At 39.3% G+C, this 27182-nt stretch overlaps 2 protein-coding genes across 2 annotated transcripts in view; both read left to right on the top strand.

Annotated features, from left to right (window-relative positions):
- The window catches only part of rgs5b (regulator of G protein signaling 5b), a 1343-nt gene extending 797 nt beyond the window's left edge, over nucleotides 1-546 (top strand). Inside the window, exon 5 of the mRNA XM_072440367.1 lies at nucleotides 1-546. This exon is cut by the window's left edge and continues 18 nt beyond it. Coding sequence (XP_072296468.1) covers nucleotides 1-159 — 159 coding nt within the window. The 3' untranslated portion in view covers nucleotides 160-546.
- Nucleotides 547-7616: 7070 nt separating this feature from the next.
- On the top strand, nucleotides 7617-26714 carry nos1apb (nitric oxide synthase 1 (neuronal) adaptor protein b). Its single transcript, XM_072441187.1, has 10 exons — nucleotides 7617-8029; nucleotides 8498-8569; nucleotides 10559-10648; nucleotides 11225-11283; nucleotides 11414-11522; nucleotides 21960-22089; nucleotides 23138-23259; nucleotides 24243-24386; nucleotides 24791-24959; nucleotides 25468-26714. Exons 1-10 carry the CDS (start codon nucleotides 7925-7927, stop codon nucleotides 25974-25976), a joined length of 1509 nt encoding a protein of 502 aa, XP_072297288.1. The 5' UTR covers nucleotides 7617-7924; the 3' UTR covers nucleotides 25977-26714.
- Nucleotides 26715-27182: the final 468 nt, after the last annotated feature.

The raw sequence follows: 27182 nt of genomic DNA, 5'->3' as shown, positions 1-27182 counted from the left end.
ACCAAAGCCCTCACCAGAGCAAACATGGAGAACCCTACTGCGTCCTGTTTTGACCTGGCCCAAGCCAAAATCTACACTCTTATGGACAAGGACTGTTATCCACGCTTCCTCAAATCCTCAACATATCTGGATCTGAGCAGAAAGGCCAAGAGGGGCTGAACAAGTAGATGTGAACAAGAAGACCACTGGAAAAGACCGGTTTCCCTGGAAATGGAAACAAGACGCACAGCCGCCGAGACCACGCGTCCTCAAACTGGACAAAGACGCCAGGTGCAGAGGCATGCTGGGAGTTCCTCTGAAGATTGACGCTTTTTAAGACGTGTTCAAGCTTTAAGCAAAAGGACCAAGAAGGCACTAACGGAAAAGGCCAAATAGACGCAGCACAGCCGATAAAATGGATGTACCAGAGCGCACACGTTTCACTATCGACACTTTCATTGATTTCAAAAGTATTTATTTGTTATTTATTTATTGTGTATTGTAAAGTATTGTATTTTTACCTAAACATGGCAAAATAAATTAATTTAAAACATATTTTTTTAGAAAGTTGTTTGTTTGGGAATGTTTATGTTGAGTGTGCAGCGGTGGAAAGAATTGCATGTGACCATTGAGCGCGCAGTAGTTTACGTGGCTTCACGTGTAGGTGACTGGGTGACTCCTTATGTACTCGTGCACCATCCTTCACTTTGAGTCTGGTGTTTACTGAACAACACACTCGGCCTGCTAAGTAATGCAAACATCTCTCTAGCTTTCTCCTTCCTTATAGCAGTGCAGACCTGTTATGGTTCAGGTCAGGGTGTCGCTACTACGGGTGGGCAATATTGACAAGATCATTTCAGTATCCCGAAAACAGACAATATTATATTATTCCAACATAAATGTGTTAAAACATGTCTTTAAATGTATAAGTTCAGGTTTATTTAGGTGCAAGTGCAGAAATATTACCTTAGACACGTTAAAAGTTTTCAAGTTGTTTCCTTTTTCTGAAGTATTTTTAGACTTGTGGGCTTTATTGGACAGGACAGACCAGACTGTGACGGGGAAAGTCATGCAACAAAGTCGAATTTGAACTCACAACGCTGCAGCCATTGATCAGCATTTTTTTTTTCTTTTTTCTAATATTTACTATTTAAATAATATTCAGATTTGGCATATTTTCAAAACAGCATTCACGATATTATCTACATTGTCCTATATTGTTCACATCTAGTTGCCACATTTGGCATTAAGAAGGAAAACAAAATAATAACAAATTTCAATCACATTCTAATTGACTGCTTGATTCTTTAAAAGCTGATGGAGTGAGCCTGTTGCCGCGGTGACAGTGAGTTTGTTTACCTTGATGAAGCCAGACATGCGTCAGTGCAGCTTTATTCTCTTGGTCTCATCCCTTTTAATTGTCCTCATTCATCTCCTCGTCTGAGCCTTTCTCCACTCAGAGTCAACGCCCACGGACTGTTACACCACGGCACCAGAACCTGTCGTGACGTGGATTACATTAGCAAAATTATCGACAACAAAAAACTACACTAGTATACCGAATACCAAAAGTAGTATTAAACAAAATACTAATTTCAACAAATAATGAGTTTTAGAATTATTTTTTGTTTTGTTTGTTTTTTATTTATTTGGTGGGGACAGTGCATGTTAATGAACATACGTAATAAACGTGCTATAACCATGCCGGATTGTAGCCATGGGCTCCCACATACACCAGTGTACTACTGTACAGGGAAACCAGAGCGGAGGAAACGCAGCCATGAGTAGAACCGAGTCCCCCATGTCTTGAACTTGAGAAAGTACAATTATTTTGTGTGAAAAATTGCCGTCTATTGTTTAAAAAAAGTGTGTTTGTATTATCATTGTGGTATCGAGTATCGAGCCTATTCCTTAGTATCGAAAGGTAACACAGTGACCATAAAGCAGCATAATCCCAGTGAACCATCTTATTTCAGCTGCAACAAATAAACAGCAGAATTAAACTATCATTTATCATTTCATAACGTTAACACCATTTTTTTTTTTCATTTATAATTTGTTTAGTGACAATCAGTGACAGGCCTATGTCTTTTTTTGAACACAGTTGGGAGGCTCAACCGTACTATTCTAAGAAATCCCTTCAGAGTTGTAGAATTCATATTAGAAAGAGGAACTGAAATCCCTGTCATTTTATCAACTTTCTGCCAGCAAAAAACAAGAAAACCCCAAACAAAGACAACCAAAAATGCCAACTATGCTCTGTTAGACATTTAAAGAGGGAACTCCCATCAAAAACAGAACTATAGTAACATGAAGTGCTCTGGTTCAGTGAAGTGCATCGACAATAAAATGTAATAAAAAGTACATCAGAAAGATTTGGGGATTACCATGAAGCTGAAGTAAACAGAACAATTTGTTTTGTTTCACTAAATATTTAACCAATGGCAGGGGTTTTCCATCGGATGTAAAAGATAATAAAGAAATAAAATGTCTATTTTTAGGGTGAAATCTTGTTTAAAAAGTTTAATCTTGTGCCAAGGCTTTCATTAGTTTATTAATATATGTATTTATATGTATTTATATGTACCACAGCAGAACTGTAAAACTGGAGTAAGGCCTTTGACCTTCAGAAAATAATGTGTTTACAAGTAATTCTTTGTATATAAAATAGCTTTTACATGGGATCCAATTCATTTTGAGAGTGGCCCGTTAGTTGATTATTCGATTGAGTTTGACAGGGCATGTCTTTAGTCGACTAAGAAATGATTTCGTCCACTTCAGCCCTGCCATCTTCATTTCGTCCCTCAACATTTTGAAGTGGATTTCCTGCTGAATGAATCTTCCCACGCTTTACTCGGCTTTTGTTCAATAAAATCCATTTGTAAATTTGTATCTAACATCATGACGAAATGTGGATTTACAATTTGCATATAATGAGAGACTGATGTCTACAAATTTCAACCAGGTTGGGTAAATAGGTCTAACTGACAAAAGGCCACACCTGGATTCCAAAATACCAGTGTAATAACTCACACCCAATTTATCAAAACAAGCAGACGCAGTCCCCATTTCTCCAAAACGTTTTCATATTTCGACAGTCATCCTTACGTTACTTAAAGGTGACGGTTTTCTGGTGGAGTTTCCCAAACCTTCTATTGTTCATAGTAATGTTACTCTTCTGTTCTACAGGATGACATTAATCTTCCTATTTCCATGGAGACAAGCAGGTGACAGTTTTTTAGCAACAAAAACACCTATAAATGAATAAAAGCAAGACATCTATGTGTAAAACCATACTGTAGAACATTCCCGGCAACGCAATAACATAATAATCTTATCTTAATCTCCATGAGACAAACTGCTGGACTTATATATAGGACACAATGATGCAACTTTAACACGAGCATGAAGGAAACAGTATAATAATAAGAAATCTGTTTAAAAACTGCACATGTGGCTTCTCCAGACGCCTACTCAGCAGGTATGAGTCAGTGCGCTGGATTTAAAACATTAGCCAAGTGTATGCTGATTAATAGCTTTTCCAACAGCGCTCGGAGAGGAGTGAAAACAAAGAGAGGTTGTCATGGAAACCAGGTTACTGGAGCAACAGCCTCCAGGGTCTTACAATATTCAATATAGTGTAGTGCGTAGGATGTGAAGGCGTCAAGGAGCACGCTAATGTACTCAAGGAAAAGCACCGGAACTTAAGTCGAAGCTAAACTACAAAACATCTTCTCCAATTGTTTTTTTGTGACATATTCTTCTATTTTCAATTCATAATTGGCTCTTTGTTAATTTAAAGCTATATAACAATAACACATGGTAATACACGCTTAGTATTTATTCCACTTAGAAAATATCTGCAGCATTATCGATCACTATTAGTTTACCATTTACTAAAGTAGTAGATAGTAAAAGTTGTATAGTTAATGATAAATAATTAGACAGCAACATAAAGTCAAAGATTTACTACTGCTACTGCGATACTACTACTTCTACTGCAGTAATACTACACCTCACAGTAAAACATACAAAGATTTGAAATGTTAGTTTTCACCTCCAAACCAAAATACTTAGATTGTGAATTCAAAAGTCTAAGGCGTGTGTCCAGAGGGGTGGGTCCAGGTTGGCTCCTCCTCCGTCAGGGTGATGATGATGATGATGATGATGATGATGATGATGATGATGATGATGATTCACATCCAGGAAGTGAAGCTCAAGTCTCAAGTCTCTGACTTTGCTCCAAGGAAAATGTGATGCAATGTTTCATGACGACTGTTTTCATGAGGAGTTCCCCGAGCAATCGCTTTTAATACTCTTAGTGAGTCATTTTTCAAACCATTGACAAATACTCTGGTGGAATAAAGATTATTAATAACAATGACAAGACAAAGTATTTTTGTTTATGAGAATATAAAAGATACACTTATGTGACGAAAGCAAGGATAAAATAAGCATTTTTGGATCCATGCAATTGGCTTGGAGAAACAGCTACAACAGACAAATTAAGCATTTATAACATATTTTTTGAATAATACAAAAACAAATTTCACATCAAAGTAAACAGAAATGTCATTGTTAACCTTGCCAGTAAGATGAATTCTCGCGATTTTTGTGAGTTCACAAACTCTTGAGAATCCATCTTGAAATGCTCCTGCTCCTGTCGTTTGCAGTCCGCTTAAGAGGTAATCGAGCCAATCACAGAGCATTTAGGGCCCGCAGGTGGGATTGGAACCAATCACAGAGCATTTAGGGCCCGCAGGTGGGATTGGAACCAATCACAGAGCATTTAGGGCCCGCAGGTGGGATTGGAACCAATCACAACCAAACTGTCTCCACTGTTGTGATTTCAGGCGTTACAGAAATAAACTGAATGAATGAATGAATAAACTGAACCAAAACAAATATGGACTGTTTTGTTTTTCAAAAACATGCACATAATGGTACATTGTACACTTATGGATGGGAAAGAGGACTGAGATGTTCTGAACACAGGATTCAACACAATTTAGATTGTTCTGCTTAATCTGCTGTTGTGACACTTTAACCAATCAGCATGAAGTATTTATTTAACGTTTCCAGATAGATTCATGTGAAGAACTCAATTCAGAGACATAGATCAATCTGGCGAGAGCCATATTTATTTATTGTATAATTGGGCAAGTAATCCTGCAATGCAGGTTCTTTAAAGCATCCCAAAAAATATTGTAGCTTTTGTCCGTAGCTCATCATTCATGAGTGCATAAACAACATTTACATATGCCTAGACAAATAAACATGTTGCATATGTCCCCACAACACCAAATAAATCAGATTTTAGTTTGGAGTTCATGACATTTCAGAACATATTCAAAGGCTGCTTTTCCAACACAAATTTCAATGCTGTCAGCTCCTAAAAGCTTTTGAGTCAAATGCTGAGGTTTATTGATTAAAACTAAAAACTAAACTAAACTAAATTATCATAATGTATCCACGATGATGAAAGCCACATCCCGAGTTCAGACTGGGGCCTGTAGAGTCGATGCGCACCAAAAAGTTGTTCATTATCTGATTACAGGGGGTATGAGATTATTGAAATTATGTAAATGGTTACATCTAATGTTAGTAATCTGATTCTTTTCTGATTGGTCACGCCAGTGCAGATTAACAAAGAAATTGTGGGGAGGAAAATTAAACTAATGGAAAAGAAAAAAGTTAAAGATTGGAAATGTCATTTTGAGATCCACTGTCCAAATTCAGTTCTAAAAACCCATTGTGTCACATGTTGTTGATTATGGGATATATTTTGTGCACATAAACACAGTTATTTGATTATTCTAGTTACCGTATCAGATTTTTGTCTGTCCATGAGAGGCCACTTGGAAATATTCCAGACAGAAACAACATTGAAGAGCATTTTCATATTAAATGGACTTAGTAGGACAAAATACAACCTTCAGAATGTTTTTGTTGAATTACTTGACATAAAGAGAAGAAAATATAATTGTATAAACAGACAAAAGAGATATGGAGCAAAAAGTCATTTTGGAGATGTGCAAAAATATCTTTTATATACTTTTTTTAAGGGACCCTAAACATGGGTAAAGTCTTTTTGTGGTTCATCAGAGTAGGAGTTTTTTTAAAATTTTAGTCATGATAATGCACCTCCCCTGGCTCCTACCCACGTGCTTTTACTGACAATGGACTTCAAAAAACCCATATTGAATAATTAAATCAGATTTGATTTGATTCAAATGTGATTAACAAGACAAGCTCCATTTTTGTCCCGCACTGGTGTGTTTGAAAGTCACACAGGGGAAAGAACGTGTCTTGTGTCCTACGCTCAATAAATGTACCAGCGACTATCCCACTTGCCAACTTGGACATGGGCAGGTTAATCTTGTTTTATCGAATTAAACACTATGAACTTTATGAGGAGAATTTAACATTGTGTTTTAAATGAACGTCAAAACTCTGACTTCTCTTTACTAAGGACAAAGTGTAGACTCAATTGAGGGGCCCCTCAGAGGACTGGCACTGGCTGGAGCGTTATTGCAGAACCTGAAGACCTGATGAAGAGAAGTAATGCTTGAACTCGACCTTTTCCTGCAGAGGTTCAGTAGAACGCTTTTAGGAATACACTGTGTTCCTCTCATGGATGTGTGCATCCAGACATTGTCTGAGGTTAAACAGCCTCTTCATTTTATGTTTTCAGACAGCAACTCATTTTTACAACATACCTAGTGGTAAAGTTTGTTGAAAAACATGAGGTGAAGTTTCATAGTTGGAAGGAGATTCACACACAGACAGATGAGATTGAAGACTTCTGGAAGGCCCCTGCAATTACAGAGCTCTGTCGCCATCTGCTGGAGAATTATAGAAAAAAACAATGTTAGGTCTCATGCAGAGGTCTGAATAAGAATATATATATATATATATATATATATATATATATATATATATATATATATATATATATATATATATATACATATATATATATAAGATGCAAACATGTTGGGTTAAAAAATATTGCATAGTAATTCTTCAACAATAAAAACAAGTAAATTATAATACCTCCGGGTGTTATGGGGAGATGCCATTATGAAGAGGCAGGCTTATCATACATAATTGGTTATACTAAATATCTAGAACAAAAAATATATAATGTCCTTGAGTGAGAGGAATTATTTTAATGATTTTAATACTTTTATTGAGGTAGAACTTTACTGTAATGCTTTTGCATTTGACTGGAACATTTTCTTCTATTTTTGTCCTTTATTTAATCAAAGAAGTACTTTGGAGGGTCTTGGCCCAAGTGCCATCATCAGAAGGTGAACTGCTCTTATTTGTTTTCAAAAGCTCTAACATATAAACCGTCTACAGCACATCCTTCTAATTCATTTTAAATCACAAATACATAAATCTTGATCACGCTTCGTCTACTACAACTTTTGACACACCGCTGTGCTTGAGCTCTTCTTACACTTTCCGCCACTAGATGTCGCTAGAGTCAGCAGCAGGTAAAGCGACAGTCAGTCCTCTATTCTCATCACCTTCCTCCTGCATCGTTTAAACCAGGTTCAAACCACACTCTGAGCCCGCTGCACGTCTGTCTCTCCATGTTCCATCATAACGGGGCGTAAAGGGACGCGTCGACCCTGAGCCGAGAGGAAACAATGTCCGTGCGTCATCACCCGCCTGTTTGCGTCGCCTCTGCCTCTCCACGCGCCACGCGCCCGGGCGCTCGGTAGTAGGAGGGATTGGGTCACAAGCACCCCACATCGTTCAACAATCGGCGGGCTGGAGCTTCACCCAACCCCTCGACCAACCAACCCGCGGGAGACGCTCACCCCGATGACCCCCGGAGTGACGCGTCCGGAGCGGGAGGAGGCGATGCGCATATCTGCAGCTCTCTAGCGCTGTCGTAAAACAAGTGTCAGGAGCCCACAGCATCACTGAGGCAATGCCAGGTATAACCAAGTACAATCTTGTAGATGACGCGCACGACCTGAGAATCCCCATGCACAACGAGGAGGTGTTCAAGCACGGGGTGTGCTTCGAGGCCAAGGTAAGTGTGACACGGCAGCGTCAATGTCCAGGGTTTGTCTGTCACGTACCAGCTGTTCACTTCAGACCGTGGTGTCCATAGTGTGCAGTGTGTTTTCTCTCATCATCCTGCTTGTAACTCATGGTGTTAAGGAAAAAAGTGAGAAAGTCATTCACTTAAAAAGAAGGTTTAAGTCAGAGGAACAACTGTCAGTGGGATTTCCAAAAAAAGAGCCAAAACAACCCATTCAAATTGTTAGAAAAGGTAAATTACTTTCTAATTTTTTCTTTTTCTGTCTTTTTTTTTGCCAGTTTAGGCAATCAAGTATTTTACCTCTAGAGGCTTGTCATTTCAGTGCACGATATGTTCAAATAATACTTCGTAATTTGAGCATTGATGGAATATTATGCCACAATATTAATAAGCCAGTTTTGTTTTACTGGTGAGTTATTGTATTTGATGTAAACCGCGTGCTCTTACATTTTGCAGTACATCGGGAGTCTGGAGGTGGGCCGACCAGGCAGCAGGATGGAGATAGTGGCAGCCATGAGGAGAATCAGAGTGAGACATTATGTTACCTTTTTTATTTTAATTCGGTCTGGTATATTTGACCCTTCTGGTTTATTGTAATTGTCCGGTCTCACAACAATCGATGTGGAAGTGTGGAGGCCAACATGCCCTTCACTTGGGTCATCTCATTTTGTGCATGGTCTATACTGTAAATTACCTGTGTAAAATAAAAGTACTCTCCAGACTCATTCCAGGGGCTGTCAGTAGTGTTTTAAATCAGGACTTGACTTTGGTTTTCCGGCTGCGGAGCGATGCAGCTCTCAACGTAATGCCTCATAGAAAACCTTTGCAAAATCCAGAGAAACAAAGATACTATGACGCCGTGTTGAGAGAGGATTTAGCAGCCTAGTCAGATTCTGCTAGATCTAATCTAAACAACCAAGTTAGTGTGTCAGTTCAGGGTCAGCTGCGTCCGAAGCCACCCTCATGTAATAATCCCTTCTCTTCACTGCAGAGGAACAGCCTTTCAGTTATTGCCAAGATTCTCTGTCACCGCAGCCAAGTATATCACTTTTATAATGCGGCGGAAGCTTTGAGGGTCGCAAAATACATCAAATAAATTCAATATGCAGATTTTTGCCTCCACTGCCTGAAAGCAATGTGTCGAAAGTGCAGTATTGTTTTGTCAGTCTTGAACGGAAAAGGAAAACACTGCTATCTTCACTCAGGCTTCAAGCGCCATAAAGAACATTTGTATAGGCCACATGAAAAGGGTGAACGTTGAAAGTTAAATTGAGAAAGCATGAGTTATGGTAGATAGAAAGCTGAATTTGAGGAAGCTCGATAAATGATGTGATATATATGATAAATTATTGAATTAGCTAATACATTTGATGCAATACGTCATGTTCTTCATTGTGTTATACCGCTCAGACACAAGCGTTCACAAATTCACATAGTTTAAGGTACACAGGGCCCAAGACTTATATATCAATATGCAAATCTCTGCACATAAGCACGCAAAAGAAGGTGTTGACTGTAATACTAAGTAATATTCTGTCCCACGCAACTACATAGACCAAAGAGTGGCCACAGGACTCGAGCAGACGCAATAGAGGCAACTGGAAATGAGCTGCACTTCATTGAACTCTGACATTTACCGAGATGGATGGCTTTCTTGTCTGACTGTACATGAGAACACAGGTAGATTAAGTGTCTTTCATGACAAGAAGTCTGAACTAGGGATATTGGGTATATGGGTTTGTATTTTCAAGGCTATTTCATTGTTTTTACCTGCAAGAGTAGGATTGTATGTGAGCGACAGCACTGGGAGGCTGTGGTGCTCTTTGGGAGGCTTGAGTGTATATAGAGCTTCTAGACTATAGTGAATTCTGAGGATGGATGGTGGGGTTAAAGAAGGTTGTGGATGAACTGGATGATGGGAGAGAAGAAGATAAAAAGAGACAGATGATTTGACAGCAATGTTGAAGCAGCAATTCCTGGAGATGGGAACGTCCCCTGCATAACTCTTAATATTGCACATTTTACAAACAAAAGACGTTTCCAAAGCTGCACATGGGAAATAAAATCAACGCTTTAACACATAAAACCATAACCGAGAATACAAGTAATAAAACATAATAAAAAAACGTAACAAAATAAACATTAATTCATTAAAAACAGTCTGTTGAAAAGCGGCTCACAGTAAGGCTCTTTTTATTTTGAATGAATTGATGGTAAGTGCATTAAAGGCACTGCATGTGGGCTTCTTTTAGTGTTGATTTGCTCTTTCTATTGATCTATTTGTTATCTAATGTTGTATTTAGTGTTTTCAAAGCAAGCGTGGTTTCCTCATAAAACAAGCTTCTTCTTAAATGTCAGATCTTTTTTTAATCTGAGAGAGGGATGAAATTGTCCCGTGCACTGCTGCCTCTGGGACACCTTTGAGTTTACTTCATCACAGTTTGTCCTCAAGACGAGCAAAGTCAAAATATCACCTTGGCTTTTTTTTGGTCTAAAGTGTCATTTATTTCTCTGCAGTATGAATTTAAGCTGAAGAACATCAAGAAGAAGAAAGTGAACATTGTGGTGTCGACCGACAATATCAAAGTTCTACTGCGAAAAAAGAAGGTCAGTACTTTTGAATTTACCTATCGGACTTTCACCCAATAAAGCAAGAATGCATTGGCTACTTGTTTGTGTCGGTCCCACTGTATAGCATTTGACCAGCCCCAAACCTGGATTAATGTTGCCATATCACAAATTCCAAACCGTGTATAATTAATAGCTAAATCAATCTGTTCACGTTAAGAGGCAGATTTCACTTCTCAAAATATGCACGGAATAGGGATGGGAGGTATTGACCAATTGATGGTTATCAGACAGTTTTATGGAAATCAATCAGAAATGTGTTAAACATGTCTGAAAATGACTTGGTTGAGGTTCAAGAATTGTACAAAAGGTGAATGGACAGTAAAATTAACTAGAGAAGCCATATCCCCTTACTTAGTGTTTGGAAGATTCCTCTGCACTTTTATGTTATTTTTGTTTTAAATCAACTCTTTTTGCATAATGTATTAGTACATATTGTATCTTTCAGCTCTTCAAGAATTGCAATTATCTTTTTAATTTTGGACATCTCTCCTTACTTAATAAAATGTAAAAAGGTTGGATGATAATTTGTCTCATTTCTGTTCTGTCTGACAGAGAAAAGGATGGTCCTGGGACGACAATACCATTCTAGTGACACAGGATCCAATTTACAGGTAAGACCTTTGCCTGTGCGGCTGTTTTTAATCAAATGTGTCAGAAGACAAACAACAAGACACTGTTTAATCTATTAAATTACACACTTCATTAAAAAATCATTAGCCTCATCATATCTTTCCTCTACAGGATCTTTTACGTCTCACACGACGCACAAGACCTCAAGATCTTCAGCTACATTGCCAGAGACGGACAAAGCAACATTTTTCGCTGCAATGTGTTCAAGTCAAAGAAAAAGGTACTTCATTTTCAATAAGCACACTTCCCGTTCTACACCATGACGTTCTCTAGAGCCGTCACAGTGATATATAGCCAGCATATGCCCAATAATCCAAGTCAAAACTTGTTCCGCATCCTTTTCTCACACATTTGAATGTCGCTTGTCTTAAATTGGAGACTAAAACTAGTATTGAACCTTGAGTCTCATTTGAATTTGGTATTGATACTGAAAAATTTACCTTTCGTCAATAGTTTTTAAATATTCTCTAGCCAGACTGCATAGCTATATTAAAGAAGACATACTATGCTTTATTTAGTATTAAACTAGTTGTTGTTGTTGTTGTTGTTGTTGTTGTTGTTGTTCAGAGTAAACTGCAATATTGATCTAAACTGGCTCAAATAGAAACAGCTCTATATATATATATATATATATATATATATATATATATATATATATATATATATATATATATGCAAGTAAATAGTTAAAGGGTAAGGTTAGGTGAAAACAGACATTTTCTGAGCACTCAGTACAGTACACTATAGAATTGCTCAAATATGGATGAATCAATCTAAAGACAACTACTGCCCCTTTTCCACTTGTACCAACTCGACTCGACATATTTACATTTAGTACTTTTTCTTCCGACGTAAAAAGTGTGATGTTTCAGACAATGTGATTACGCACAAGTGATGCAGCTCTAGGTGTGCTATTGCCACTATTCCTGTGCCAAAACCAGGACGGCTCTATGACACAGCTCTAGGCGTGCTTTTCTTGTGCGCTATTCCTGTGCCAACACCGCAACAGCAGAGACAGAACACCACCATGTCCTCCATCAACAAGCTGTGAACTACAGGAGGCGTAACCATTTATAAATGTGAAAAAATGCAGACCACGGACGTGAAGTGAGTCTTATAAATCCATATTATGTCCGGAAGTAAAGACTAAACTACCATGTGAAAAAGACAGCACACTTTACTACTATAATAAACACAATTGTGCTAAAAAGAGTTTCTGCTTCCGAAGAGTGCACACGCCTTTTTGCTCGCTCCGCTTGCTATCGCTGCTTTCCTTATTTATTTTGCTTTTTAATCAGTTTTTGTCTTCCAAACATTTTTGCTTTAGACTTTTTCAAGTAAACCAAGGATTTTAAGAACATTTTTCCAGTTTTAACGACATATCTGACGCCAGCGACATGTCCGGGAGAAGAAGGGAGAAAGACTGTGAACGCTGTCGGAAATATCAACAAGAAATTAATGAGCTGAAAACACGGATATTTGTTTTGGAATCTGAAAAAGTTCTTCACGATACCATTCCTGTGTCAACCGATGGTAAGAAGAGCACACTTTTTACAAGAAAAACTGCTACTTTCAACCTAAACCGCAGTGACTCTGTGTCGTTTCCAAAACTGTCTAAAAACCAGAAAGACCAGGCTGTTTCTTGGAACAAACTTGGAACAAAGCCTAAACGATACAAAGATAACGTGAAGTCACCTAAAATACAGCTCACAAACAGATTTTTACCACTTTCAGAGATGGAATTAAATGAAAAAAGGAAAGATGACGTGGCCAAAATACAGCGAGGAGGATCTGTGCCAGGAGCCAAGGTCACGCAGATTGTTTTGGTTGAGGACGGCGCGATAAGTCACGTGATGCATGAAAAGATAAACACACATTCTTTTCCAAGCGCCACTGTTTCTGAGATAACGTCACTCCTTCCAAATATTATGGCTAAGCATGGAGGAGCTAAACAGCTGATTGTGCACGTGGGTGCAGTGGACATGCGGCGGGAACAGACTGAAGTTTTGAAAAAAGACTTCTTGAAGTTATTCGACGTGCTTGATAAAATGGAAATCAAAACATTCATAAGTGGACCTCTTCCAAACATCGACAGGAGGATAAACAAGTTTAGCCGGCTTCTTCAGCTGAACACATGGCTGTCCAAAGAGTGTTCCCCGAGAGGACTACACTACATTGAGAACTTCTATCTATTCTGGAAACGAGAGGACCTGTTTAAGAGAAATGGCCCCCACCTATGCAGAGGTGGAGTGAGGGTGCTGACAGAGAACCTGCTCCACGCTCTGAGGCATTGGACTGGGCCTGGACAGGGTCCTGAGCAGATAGTTAGCGAAGAGAGGAATGAGAGAAGAATTCCTGCTCCATCAGCCAGAGACCGAGCCAATGTTTCAACATCAAAAGCACCACAACCTCAGCCTCCACCAAAGGATTCATCAGCAGCTGCTCCACCACCACCAGCAAAGGATTCAGCTCCAGCTGCTCCACATTCACCTCCACCGCCTCCAGCAAAGGAACAGTCTTCAAAGGCCTTGGACCCATCTGTGACAAGCCCAACAACATCCCTGTCATCGCCCCTGCCTTCACACCAGCCCTGGGTTCCCCCTGCAACATCTACTCCCACTAAAGATTCATCATTCTCCTTCTCATCTCCACTCTCACCCATGGGCCTTCCCAGCCATTTTGAAAGTCTGATCAAATCAGGCATTAAGATGACTCCACTCACGCCCAATATAACAAGATCAAGGGCTATGTCAATACTTATCAACTCTTCCCTGCACAAGCCGACTACACCAACAAAAGCCCCACCACCCATCCCCCCTCGCCTCTCACCTGGTCCCAAACTCTCCTTGGCTACAAAAGCCCCACCACCCATCCAACCTCGCCTTTCACCTGGTATCTCCCATAGCTAGGATGCACTGGGTCTCAGCGTTGCCGGGACTTATTGTCACATTAAAAATCAAACCAACCCGGGGCCCTATGTAAAAAGAGCCCCCCCTAGTGCTATTTCTGTAGTCACATCATCACACAGATGGAAAAACAAAATGCGAGCCAGGCCCAATCTGAGAAATGTGATTCATATTCCCTGTGAAAAGATAAAGCCCAGTCCCACTGAAACTAGTCTGAAACCTGCTGTGCTAAATGTCAGATCCTTATGTAACAAATCTCTCTTAATTAATAATTTAATTTCTTCTTATAATCTTGATTTTATGTTTTTAACTGAAACATGGCTTGACAAAAACACAGGAAATGTAGTTCTGCTAGAATCTGCTCCACCCAACTTTAAGTTTGAATCTGAAACACGAGAAAACAAAAAAGGGGGTGGAGTCTGTGCTGTCTTTAGAGATGAAATAATTACCCGCAGGTTGTCTTTTGGGGTGTTTTCATCATTTGAGTATGTATCCTTTAAAATGGAGCTAAAACGGTCTCCATCCATTCTCTTCATTGTTTTATACAAGCCTCCCCAGCACTGCCAAAGTTGTATTGATGATTTTACTGAGATGCTTTCAGTCGTATGCACAGACTTTGATAGTTTGGTCATTACAGGTGATTTCAATGTGCATGTTGATAATATTTGTGACAGAAACGCTAAAGAGCTTGATGCTGTCCTTGAAACCTTCAGTCTTACTCAGCATGTGAGAGGCCCCACCCACAGCAAAGGACACACTCTGGATCTCATAATTACAAAGGGGGTAAATATTTCAAATGTTAATGTGATCGATGTTGCTCTGTCTGTTTCTCCCAAACCACCGGTTGGTCCTGCAGTTGTTCAGAGGAGACATAAGTGATGGCACAGGTGCATTGTTTATGGAAATAATAAACTTTGAAAATGTCTCATGTTCTAATGTAAATGATTTGTTGAACTCTGTTACATCTAGTGTTTTGAATGTTCTGGACACCATTGCCCCTATAAAGGCTAAAATGGTTAAAAATAAGCAGAAGGCGCCGTGGAGAAATGATGATTCGGTCAGGGCACAGAAAAGGGAGTGCCGCAGGGCCGAACGGAAATGGCGCAAGTCAAAGCTCCAGGTTCAAAAAGAGATTTACAAAGAGAAGCTGAACATGTACAACCTAATCTTATGTAGAACTAGGGAAAGATATTTTTCTGAAATGATTGGAAGCTGCAGTAACAACTCGCGTGTCCTGTTTGCCACAGTAAACAGATTAACAAACCCTCCAGCTCAGCTGCCGTTAGAACTCATTTCCACATCCAAGTGTAATGAGTTTGCATTATTCTTTAATGACAAAGTTCAGGGCATTAAAAATGCTATAAATCCCACAATGCAAAAAATTACCCTAAAACCACCAAGACACTTAGAGCTAACTCACTTTGCACCAGTAACTGACAAAACTGTCCATGAGATCATCACCAGTCTGAGTTCATCTACATGCTGCCTCGATGTGTTACCCACCAGATTTCTAAAGTCTGTGCTGAACAGTTTGTTAGCACCATTCACTCACATAGTTAACATGTCGCTTCAATCTGGAACATTCCCAATGTCTTTGAAAACTGCGGTCATAAAGCCTCTCCTAAAGAAGAGCAGTCTTGATGCCGCAGTACTGAGTAATTACCGGCTCATCTCTAATCTGCCATTTTGGGGCAAAAAGGTTGTTTACCAACAGCTCACAGATTTCCTCTTAATAAACAACTCATTTGATGTTTTTCAGTCAGGTTTTAGACCTCATTACAGCACTGAGACTGCTCTTGTCAAGGTGACAAATGACATCCGCCTGAACACTGACACGGGCAAAGCCTCAGTCTTAATTCTGTTAGATCTGAGTGCTGCTTTTGACACTGTCGATCATGGGATCCTCTTACAGAGACTAGAGGACTGGGTGGGCATCACTGGCACTGCCCTAAACTGGTTAAGGTCCTATCTGGAAGACAGGAAGTACTTTGTTGAAATTGGTAGCTGTGTCTCAGACCACATGACCCTGACCTGTGGAGTGCCCCAAGGGTCAGTCCTGGGTCCCCTTCTCTTCAACCTCTACATGCTGCCGTTAGGTCAGTTGATACGCAGTGAAAATGTGTCCTATCACAATTATGCAGACGACACTCAGATCTATGTTTCACTATCGGCAGGTGACTATGGACCAGTGGATTCACTCTGTCACTGCATCCAACAGATCAGTGTGTGGATGCAAAACAACTTTCTCCAGCTGAACTCAGACAAGACTGAAATAATTGTTTTTGGCCCACAGAAACAAAGAGAAAGTGTTAGCGGTCACCTCCAGAGTCTCGCTCTAAAACCTACAAACCAAATTAGAAATCTGGGGGTAATAATGGACTCAGACTTGAACTTTAATAGCCACGTCAAATCAATAACATCAGCAGCTTTTTACCATCTAAAAAACATTGCCAAAATCAAAAATATAGTGTCAAAACCAGATTTAGAGAGACTTATCCATGCGTTTGTCTCCAGTAGATTAGACTACTGTAACGGCCTGCTCACTGGCCTCTCCAAACGAGCTGTAAAACAGCTGCAGTACATCCAGAACGCTGCTGCTCGGGTCCTGACTAGAACCAGGAAGTACCATAACATTAGTCCTGTTCTCAGGTCTCTGCACTGGCTCCCTGTGGCTCAGAGAATAGACTTTAAAGCAGCTCTGCTTGTGTACAAGTCTCTCCATGGCCTAGCACCAAAGTACATCTTGGATATGTTAGTGCCATATGAACCATCTCGGACTCTGAGGACCTCAGGGACCGGCCTCCTGCTGGTGCCCAGAGTCAGGACAAAACATGGGGAATCTGCGTTTCAGTTTTATGCAGCTAAAATCTGGAACAGTCTTTCTGAAGATGTGAGACAGGCTTCTACTCTGACAATGTTCAAATCTAAGCTAAAAACAGTTTTGTTTAGCTGTGCATATGACTGAAAGGATTTTTTCTTTGCACTCTTCTCTTTTGTTTGTGATTTTATTAGTTTAGACAATCAGTTGGATTGATCATTTTTAATTCAGTTAATTTTATTGTATTTCTGTTTCTGTGGGTGGTGGGGCTTTTTCTTTGTGATTTGAATGCATTTTTTCCTGCTGTGTGAAGCACTTTGAATTGCCTTGTGTATGAAATGTGCTCTACAAATAAACTTGCCTTGCCTTGCCTAAAGCTAGCGCAGCTAGCATAAGCTGTTTCCTACTGGCCAAAATAAAACCACTCGATTTGAGACGACAAACAAAACGAGCAGAGCACCGCACTTCTGGTTTAGATGCATGTCCAAACTGTAGTACAATCATTTTTGATAAGCAGTGCAGTAGAGCTGATAAAAGCTTTTAATGCACAGAAAGATGACGATAAACTGCACAGGAAGTGAGTTTACTGTACCTCTAATCCGCAGCAGCTTCACCGACTCTTCCAGCGTGGATTATAAACAAACTCATGATGTTTTATTTTTTTAAAACTCTTCAAACTGGAATAATATCGATGTTTTTTGGACTGGGCTTCACTGAATTGGGGACGAAAATACAATAAGGACATGGATGAAAATGCTGTAGTTTAAGTTTAGCTTCACAAGAGGTGAATAATAACATTTATTTCTCCTTTTTGCTTTTCTCCTTTTTGCTTTTCTTCCTTCCTCTGTGTTCATAAATCCGTCTGCTTCGCTCTGTGTAGCAGTCGTCATGTGTTTTGGTCTCTGTCGAGCAGACATCCTTTTGCTGTTTCCAGCCTCACTTTTACACAGCACCACTGAGCACTAGTTGTAATGGAACTGCCACCAGGGCTGAGCAGGGCCGAGTAGGGACTAACGGAAAAATGGCATAAGATTAATGATGACCAAACACAAGCTTCATTCCATTTGCAAAGAAGAAGCGGTGTATTTTGATTCTCTGTATTGAGACTTGAATCTTTTTCGTTGGATCAAAATGTTTGTATCGAAACATCCCTTGTCGTGCCACAGCCATATATATACCTCCTGTGACAAAGAGCACGAGCCTTGCATCTCTTCACCATGGAGACTAGACAGACAGTGGCTTCGTAAAAATGAATACTAATCACAGCAGTTCAAAGAGAGGAAATGGATGTTGTTGGATTCTCCCACAGTCATAGAGAGAGACATGGTTCCTTGGGTGCTCAAGCGTTATCTGGCCGCCACAGATTAAGCACATGGCCGAGTGGGAGGCGAGGGGACCTGCTAACAGAAGATGAGGTTTACTTCCACCAAGACTCAGGGGCCTTTTAGATGTCACTTCTGAACATCAACAGAGCATTTTCAGCTTGGCCTTGAATAGAGAAAGTGGCCAATTATTTTTGATTTACAATGCATGAGTGAGAAAAACAACAGGGGTTTTGCTTTTGTACGCCAAACTTGACTGCTCTATTTTTAGCTCCACCGAGGGAATTGTTTTTTTTCTCTACTGTTGATTGATTAGTTGATGGATGTGTCTTGGCTAGCACACTTAACATTTTAAAGAATGTTGACTTACTGAGTGATTTATTAGTTCAATCATGCATTTGTGGATCCAGAACATCATCTAATTCCAATTTCCGTTCTAAAAGTTCAATGAATGAGACTTTACCCCGAATAGATTCATATTTTTTTGACGTTTGAATGTTTTTGGACAACAATAATATAAAGAAATATGTCTCTGAGTACGTTACATGTCCTGATCCTTGAAATGTTCCTCTGTTGGACATTGTAGTGTTTGAGCTGTGTCGGCTGCGTCCCGTTATGTCAGTGCGAATGAGCCGTTTCCTTGAGTATCATTGAGACTTGCACACCTTGCTGGCTCTGGCGTCACTCTGGCAGTGGGTACCGTTTTTTATAAATAAAACCAGCCTCTGGAATATGACTGCTGTGATGTGACATTTGTAGCTGTCCTCAGTTTCAGAGCCAACAGCAGGAAAGAAACAGTTTCAGAGCCAACAACAGGAAAGAACATTTAATGAGACTGCTGCAGTTTTGCTTTTTAAGCTCAGAGGCAAAGATGTTATAACACGATTGTAGAGAGATTGTGCAAGGTTTAGTCCGGGATTAAAATCATGACATTGGACACAGTCAGAGAGCATAAAAATGATATGATATAATACTTTGAAGAAGTGACTTTCAAGTTAAAATATATAGATTATGTAATATAAAAAAAGTTCAGTGTGACTTTCTGTTGGAGGGTTTGCCACCTTCTTGTCTTCATGCACATATTATTGCTTTGCCTGAAATGTTCCATAATATGGCATTATATCTCTATCTCCATGGAAACAATCAGTTGACACCACCAGACCAAGTCACAGATCAGGTCTGTGTGGAGGCGTTTTTAATGTATTTTGAATTAAACGTTCCAAGATACATTTAATTCTAATACTAACGCTAATGCCAAAGTTATCACATCTCCATGGTGATAAGCAGACAGCGGACACTCCAAAACATACATAGTGTGCCTTTGAGTACAAACATTATGAAACATTTAGGGTCAACTATTGCCGGTTGATAAACAATAGATAGAGGTAAATACACATTCATTCATTGATCTAACCTTTAAACGAGATCCTGAGATTTATAAAGAACACGTTTTATTGTACAACCAAATTTGATGTGGAACAAGGCAGAGGTATTTATCTAAAGTTTGGGAAAGAAGAAGGATATTGCAGTAATAACTGACATGTCCTGTTTGCAACAGTAAACTGATTGACAAACTGCCTTTAGAGCTAATCATCATCAAACTTATTGCACTTCCAAGTACAATGAGTCTTCTTTAATGATAAGGTTCAGAACATTAAAAATAGCACAGATTCCACAGTGCAAATAACAACCACACAGCTAGACACTTCGAGCGAACTCATTTTGCATTTATGGCTAAACTGTCCAAGAGTCTGAGCTACTGTACCTGCTGACTCATAGCATTCAATGCTATTAACACATTGAATGCTATGGCATTGCCTACTAGATTTTCAAATCTGTGCTGAGCAGTTTGTTGGCACCAATCATTCACATAATCAACTTGACACTTCAATCTGGTACATTCCCAAGTGCATTATAAATTGGTTATTTTAGCCTCTCTTAAAGAAGAGCAGCCTTGATGCTACAGTGCTGTATAATTACCGGCCCATCTCAAACCAACTGTTTTTGGGGAAAGTCCTTGAGAAAATTATTTACCAACAGCTTAGCAATTATATTCTAATAATTATATTTTTTATTTTGTCCTATCTGGCTTTAGATTGCACTGAGACTGTTCTTATAAAAGTAACAAAAGACATCCACCAGAGTACTGATGCAGGCAAAGTCTCTAGTCTAGTTACAGGATCCTTTTGCAGAAACTGGAGGACTGGGTGAGCCTTATGGTCCAGGTCCTATCTAGAAGACAGGGAGTACTTTGAGATTTGCAACTGTGTCTCAGACTGCATCCCTTCTAGTCAACCTATACATGCTGCCCTTAGGTCAGTTGATAGGCAACCGTGGAGACGACACTATGTTTCAGTGATGGCAGGTTCATGCCACTGCATCCAACAGATCAGTGTGTGGATGTAAAACAACTTTCTCCAGCTGAACTCAGACAAGACTGAAATCATTGTTTTTGTGCCTCAGAAACAAAGATAATATGTTAGTGGTTATTTATTAGGCATGTTTTTGCTTTCATTTAATCCTTTGAACAGCAGTGTTATTATTTAAATTATGCTAAATGACTTAAGCATCCTAATTGCTTCCACTTCATACAGTCTCTCCACATGAGGAGACTCCCTGACGTCAGCTTCTAATTATTTGCAAATGAACCTGTCCCTGATGAATGGCCTAGTAGCACTGCTCACTCAGCCTCTTCCAATCAGAGCTCACCTTATCAGCTCTACTTCCACCGCCCGAGCCTCACAAATGGTCCAATCAATCACTGTGACAGCACAAGTGTCCTCCACATCGACAAGAACACTCCTCTGACTGTGGCGAGATTGAATTGTGTCTTTGTGATTACCCAATTCTCTACACTTTTATTTTTAATTATTTATTTTATATTATTTAAATCTAATCGCATTTTTTCACTTAGATTACCTAAATATTTCTGTCACACATTTGTCCTACATATCAGGGTTTATTTTGTCTAAATAAATGCTGGTTTTCCAAATCGTGACCATGAAAAAGGGATTTGTGTTCAAGTGGGATTTATTCTGTTGCTCTATTTTTAATTATTTTTCTAGAACAGTTTTTTGAGTGTATTTTCAAAGGATTGCACAATCTTCAACATGTGAGGAGAGTAGATAATTAACAAAAAACATACACATTCCTATTGAACTGAACAACAGAATGGGGAAAAAAAAACTATTTTAAATAAAGCTAATGGGACAATATATACAAGATAATTTACCACATACAATGCAGGAGAAACATACCGGTAGATTGACAAAAAAATACAAAAACAAACCAAACAGAGGGGAAAAAATACCATTCACACATTAACGCTATCTTTGGGCTCTTGATCTTAATTTAAAAAAAACTGTTGGTTACAATATAATCTTGCATTTTCTCTTTTATGTCTTAAACTGTTATTTGTGTCATGTCATAGTGATTTCAATGATTGTTTTCTTGTTATATGAAGCACTTTGAATTGCCTTGTGTATGAATTGTGCTCTACAAATAAACTTGCCTTGTCTCATATTTATATCCTACTGATAATGTTAAGTTGAATTACAGGGCATCATAAATAATAAATAATATATATCCTCTTAAACGTTTATCTTTCTCAGTCTCAGGCCATGAGGATTGTTCGAACCGTGGGCCAAGCGTTCGACGTGTGCCACCAGCTCACCGCACAACAGAAAGGCGACGAGCAGGAGGAAGAGGCGCTGAAAGGGGAGGAGTCTGCGATAGTTTCAGGTAAATATACAAACATCCAAATGTTGCTGCTATAGTGGCCTGATTGTGAGATTCTCAACATTTTATTGAACAAGTTGTGTTAATTCATGATTTCTCTTATTTGTGGTTATCAATGAGCCAAAGATAACAATTAATGCCTCCCAACCTTATGGTACTCTTATGAAGTGTCAGTGTGCCCGTGAAGGTTTATTTGTTAGTTAAAGGAAACATATTTTGCTTTTTTTCCCCAGGTACTTAGTTTTGAACTATAACATAACACATATAACAAGGATATCATCATTTTACATTGTTTTCATTCTAAACTGCAAAATTGATATAACGGCTTAGTAATAGAAACATAGATCCATTGATTTCCTGTTCAAGACTGCAGAACTGATAAGCTTCGCCTCTTCATGCTGACATTTAACTGTCATTTACATGTTCTTGTTTTTGTGTCTATGCGACATTTTAGAACCTACATGTCACTCACAGTCTTCATTTTTAAAAATGTAACAACTAATTACAGAGATGTGGGCGGTACAAGGGGGAAGGTGAAAACAGGAATTTTCTGAGCGCTCAGTTGTGTATTGTTGGTTATTGACAATAAAAGATTAGACAAACATGCTTTAATTAATCAAAATACAACTTAAGAGTAAACTAAACAGCAACAACAGCAAGTCAAATTATATGTCTGCTTTAAAGATGTACTATACAACTTTTCTGATAGAGAGCTGATGACTGCTTGTCTCCCTGGATATAAACATGAACTGTATATTGTGGAACATTCCATGTAAAGAAATAACATTTCACCAGAAAAGTTACATAGTGCAAACTGCAAAGATACATAAAATTGCCCCGGCTCCACTTTAGTAACAGAAACAGACTGTTTCTACACCGCACATACTTGTCTAAGTAAAGACATCATTATCTTCCAAATATATTTTTAAGCTGCTCCACGCTCTAGAGATCAAAGACAACCCTTTTTTTCCACCCTTTCCTATTCTATTTTTACAACAGCATGAAACTCAAAGCGAGGAAATGACAAGTATTCTGTGTGCAATCTTCACAGCTCAAAAGTTTGCAGTGTCTTCAGAGACTGACCTTGAAGCAACAACAGAGGAGAGCATCGAGTGTGCGTCTTCAGAACCAGAGAAAAGCCGAAAGGAGGAGGGGAACAGTGATGCTGCAAAGGTAAATTTAGATCAATCAGTCTCGGCTTAGTTGGTCTCATACAACTCCTGTCAGTGGAAAGGTTTTGTAAAGCTGTCAGATGAGAAATCTCCACCTGCTAAATATAATTAGAGGATATGTGTGTGATAAATGCCACAACAGCTGGGATTTAACAGCCTTATATAAAGTCTTTGCTCTCGGTTATTACAGAAAATATGGATGTGTAAAAAGAAAGCCGATTTTTAAAAACAAGTTATATGCATATCTAAGTTAACATTTATAATGTTACAGTTGCAAAACAGGCTACAAAAGGAGCAGATTAAAAATATAAATAAAAACAAACTTCCAGTGTAATATTTTCAGAAGGTTTTTGCGGTTAATTTTGCTGTCAGTTCATCACAACCACCACATTTATACACATGCGTTAGCATATTTCTGATGGATTTCTATAATATTATCAGCAGGATTACTATTGCAACAACACATCATCAGTAGGGAAATTGTGTAATTTAAAAACAGGTCTCATGATGTGCCTCATTCATCTTTATTGCGTCCTTACAGAAGCGAAAAGCAACATTGCAAGTGGTTCAAAAGCTGTATTCTCGTTAATTAAGAGCTACTTGAACCCATGGAAACTGTATTGAAAAAATATGGACACTGTGTGGTTTGGTAAAGCATCATGGCTCGGAGTGTGTGGGGGATGTTTAATTGTTCATTTGTTTGTTATTTAATTGAGCTTCATGGCAGGTTGGTATATAAAACATGATAATAGAGTAGTTTGAAGTCTCTTGATCTTTTTGGTATTGTATAGAATATACAGTAGATCACTCATTTATTAAACAGGTGCTGTATAAATAATACATAAAAAGCAACGGTTATTTGTCTAAGTGTTTATACAGTAAGTGTTTATTATTCTTGCCATTCCCAATGCCTTATTGAGCAATAGATTATCATTTGAAAACATCCTGGTTATAAAGGCCTCATTATGAGTTCATTTTTGGCAGGACACCCCTGTGCTGCTGCACTCGTCACTTCTCGGTGCCTGTGCTCAGTCTGAGGAGGCGTCCTGTTCGGCAGAGCACCAGCTCCAACTCCTGCAGAAACAACTGCAGCAGCAGGAGCAGCAGGCTCTGGCAGCCAACGCACAGGTACTACACTGCACTTTTGCTGGGAATACAAATGCTTCTTAAAATACTTTGTATGAAACTGTTAAATCAGCTCTCTGCGACTAATATGATTCCTAAAACAAAACAAGCAGTTCCCAGGAGGTTTCAATTCATTTTGTCCTAGTTACCTCTGGTTTCTTCTTTTGGGGGCTGCCCAGCATTGGTTTGTGATGATGTCATACTCCCAAATGTTGAATTAATTTCTATTAGAACTCTAGAACTCATTATATAATAACAAAAAGCTGCATTTAAACATGATTCATGTCCGCTTCTCCCCCTCTGTATTACAAAATTATTAGCCAATAGAATTTTGTAATGGCATGAAACCCATTAAATTAAACCAAACAGGTCGAGTTTCTGAATGGCTTGTGTTGTCTCTTGTGCAGGTGCACATCCTGCAGCAGCAGCTCTCGGTGGAGGTGTGTGCACGCTCTGAGGCTCAGGCCAGGGTGCAGCAGCTGCTGCAGCAGAACACTGACCTGTTGCAGCACATTTCACTGTTGGTCAAACAGATCCAAGAGCTGGAGCTCAAAGCTGTGGGGAAATTATCCTCTAGTGAGTGGCTTTTATCTCATATTTATCCTTTTGTGTACATTTCTTTGTTATGCTTTGACATTTACCCAGGGAATCTGCAAGTCTATTTTGTTTAGTGCAGAGTCCTTTGCATCTAGTGTTTTCAATTTCACTCCCATATATAATTCATTATGCCATAGCAGCCCACACATAGATTTGATTTGCCAGTTTCTCCATTTCTGTGAACAGTATTTCGAATAGTCAGAGCTGACCCTGTGAAATGGGAATTTTTTTTAATTATATTCAGTTGTATTCTTCTCTCAGCCAAGCTGTAGTGGTATATTTAGTATCATATATTATATATTTCATTGTAGTTTGGCCTAGTGCCATACCCCCTTCTTAGACCCAGTTTAGGCCTGTTTCTTTCATGTTAGTTTATCCCTGGCTTTCCTCATATATTATCATTCATTTATATTGGAAATTATTTTATCCCATCACAAAGTTATCTCTGGTTAACATGAACACTTTTCTCTTGATCTTTTATTTTCAGTGGGCTCCCAGGACAGTCTCCTGGAGATCACGTTCCGTGCGAAGCGCCCGTCTTGTGATGCACTCACCCCTTCATTATCAGTGGCCCCCCTGGCATCCCAACACCAGATTAGCGATGCCTGGTCCTCCACGCTGCCAGGGCAGTGCTCCCCTGGCACTGTTGCCCCTGACGACAGCTCAGTGGGCCTGAGGGGGAGTGCTGTGAGGCTCGAGTGTTTCCGGTTCCCATCAAGGGGTCCGGACCGACAGGAGCAGGGGCTGGACATGGGAGAGACGCCCAGTGAAGAGAGCTCGCCTCTGGGGGAGCAGGTCCTGGGAGCCCTGGAGCTGCTGCGGTTCAGAGAATCAGGGATTGGCTCTGAATATGAGTCAAACACTGATGAAAGTGACGACAGGGACAGCTGGGGACACGGGGAGGGGTTGACACCGGACGGGGCACCCCGACTTTTTAGCGTGCTAAATGCTGAGATTCTGCCCGACTCTTTGGATGACACTGAGATGGCTGTGTAGTGCTGAACCTGTCGGACACATCAAGTATGTAAAAGAATATTACTGTATCAACTTCTACAGGTCATCTGGCTCATTATGACATTGTTTTTTTCATTTTGTGGCTTAAAGTTTATGCGTAAAATCCAGCCTCATGGAATCATAAGCCAGTGTACTTTTTGTGCCAGTCCAAGGGTTGTGTAGTTTGTGAGGGTCACTCCTTAGTGAAATCTTTCCAAAATAAATGGAGGTAACATTTCTGTGTTGACCAAAAAAAGGGAAAGACTTGCAATCATCTTTTGATTTAATTAATTTGCATAAACATAATAATATGTCACTGCAATTGCCAGCTGAGTTCTGATTCTTAACTCTTTGGTGATTAGTTAAGTGACTTATTCTTATAATAGTTGGAAATAGCCTATATTATTAATTATGCCTCCATTTTTGTGGTTTAGGTGTCTCTGAGATTTCTGTGCTGATTTCTGTGGTATGTCTCTAATGTTATTCACTATGCGGATCAGTGTTATTGTCATAATGGCCAGGTCTTGTAATTTTGTGGCTCTGTGCACGCATTATATAAAAGAGGAGTCTGACATCTAGACCAACTATATTTGCGTTTTGAGTTAAGTATAACTGTGTCATTCTTTAGTATTTTGTACATTATTGATCTTGCAATGTCTTAACATTGGACGACTGTTCTCATCATGAAATGTGACACATTCAATACGATACATGTCTCATCATAAAATAGTAAGAATATTGGTCATAGACATGACCAAAAGTGTCATAGGACTACATCAACATTGTTGTTGTTTTCATAGATCATAGACATAGTAAGCCATATAATGCCATATAATGTAAGTGTACTTTCCAATAAAAAGCAGATATTTCAGAACTGACCTTTGAAAATGTGTTTGCCTGTATATACTGTATGTAGAAGGAGATCCATAATGGCTTTCTTACAGGGATGATTAAACGCAGTGCACAGTGGGCGCAGCAGGAACAGCCTGGTGTTGCCTCAGAGGTGAGGTCAGAAAGACTCAAATCATGTTCAATAGCAGCTATTGCACCCACCTGGGGCCACCATCACCTGGAGTTTCACTGTGAAGATAATGTCACTCTGTTTCCTCTGCTCTTACATTTACACAATCAAAAGTTACTTGACATAACTATAGCTCTACAAGTGTGAACTGCAGTTGTAACGTTTTCTATTGGTCACAACCAAACTCT

The sequence above is a fragment of the Eucyclogobius newberryi genome, unplaced genomic scaffold (genome assembly GCF_026437365.1).
Source record: "Eucyclogobius newberryi isolate DKJ021-1_F unplaced genomic scaffold, fEucNew1.0.hap1 SCAF_12, whole genome shotgun sequence".
NCBI classification, from domain to species: Eukaryota; Metazoa; Chordata; class Actinopteri; order Gobiiformes; family Gobiidae; genus Eucyclogobius; species Eucyclogobius newberryi.
This window is presented reverse-complemented; position numbering and strand designations above follow the sequence as displayed.